A 1,114-nucleotide genomic window follows, 5' to 3' on the forward strand; every position below is an offset into this window, starting at 1 on the left:
AGCATTCAGGCGGCAGTAGGTTGTAGGGCTCACAGTCTGTAAATGTGTGTATATATATATAAATAATAAACATTCTAAAAATATATATATATATTTATTATGTTTTTTATTGTAAATGCAAGTTACTATTATTATTATTTAGAAGCATTAAATAAAATGAATAGTCAATGGAGGGAAAAAAATTATTCTTATTATTAATCGAAAAGTATTTAGTGAGACCTTATAATATAATTATAATTAGTTAATATAAGTTGTGTAAACACTAACCTCACCTGAATAATGGTGTACTTGATGTTGAAATACACTGGTAGAAATGTAACATACTACAATACTGCCATCTAGTGATCCACACAATTCAACTGACTCTTGATGAGACCTTGAACACAATGTTTAGAGCCATAAAACTGACTCTGGAATGGATGTTGAAGACATTAAGTAGCACAACATTATACTTCACTGTATTAAATATGAGCGATAATTCACTTTAAAGACCAGTTCAATAGTTTTTGCATCAGCAGAGACTGACAGTTGAATTTCTACACCAGATCTGATGGTTTATGGGTTGATGGCTCTGAAGCCTTGCTCATGGTCATGAATTCAATCCAGTTAGTACGGAAGCCTTGTGAGTAAACGCCGGTGTCGATGATCAGACCCCAGAGAAGGCTGCGAGCGGTTTTCTCTCTCCGAGCCAGACGCGCCTCTCGTTCGGTCACGTTGAAGCTGACGTTGATAAGCTGTACGAGCAGCAGGTGCAGCAAACCTCCCGTCACGATACTGCCGTACCAGGCACAGGTGAAACACAGAGCAGAGCTGATGAAGAGAGAAAAACAGAGAAAAATGGGTCATTAAATATTAACATGTTATATTATTAATACTCTATAAACAATAAAAATGCTGTTATGAACAGTTATACTGAAGCTGTGTGAACCTGAGAAACCAAACTTTTTTTCAAACATTTTTTTCCCATGTTAAAGAAATCTAAACCAAGTTAAAACCAATGCTGGTGTTGTTAAATATAACTAAAACAAATTTTTTTGTTAATTGAGATAAAGCTGAAATAAAACTAAACATGAAAAACTTAAAAACATATATATATATATATATATATATATTA

At 33.4% G+C, this 1,114-nt stretch overlaps 1 protein-coding gene across 2 annotated transcripts in view; it reads right to left on the reverse strand.

Annotated features, from left to right (window-relative positions):
- Window positions 1-261: 261 nt before the first annotated feature.
- LOC107716383 (palmitoyltransferase ZDHHC23-like) overlaps window positions 262-1,114 on the reverse strand; it is a 5,587-nt gene continuing 4,734 nt past the window's right edge. For both annotated transcript variants that reach the window (XM_016522790.1, XM_016522789.1), the window contains exon 5: window positions 262-810. In XM_016522790.1, the coding sequence (XP_016378276.1) occupies window positions 537-810 (274 nt within the window). In that variant the 3' untranslated portion in view covers window positions 262-536. The remainder of the gene's footprint in view (window positions 811-1,114) is intronic.

This window comes from Sinocyclocheilus rhinocerous, unplaced genomic scaffold (assembly GCF_001515625.1).
Source record: "Sinocyclocheilus rhinocerous isolate Xijiao unplaced genomic scaffold, SAMN03320098_v1.1 scaffold360, whole genome shotgun sequence".
NCBI classification, from domain to species: domain Eukaryota; kingdom Metazoa; phylum Chordata; class Actinopteri; order Cypriniformes; family Cyprinidae; genus Sinocyclocheilus; species Sinocyclocheilus rhinocerous.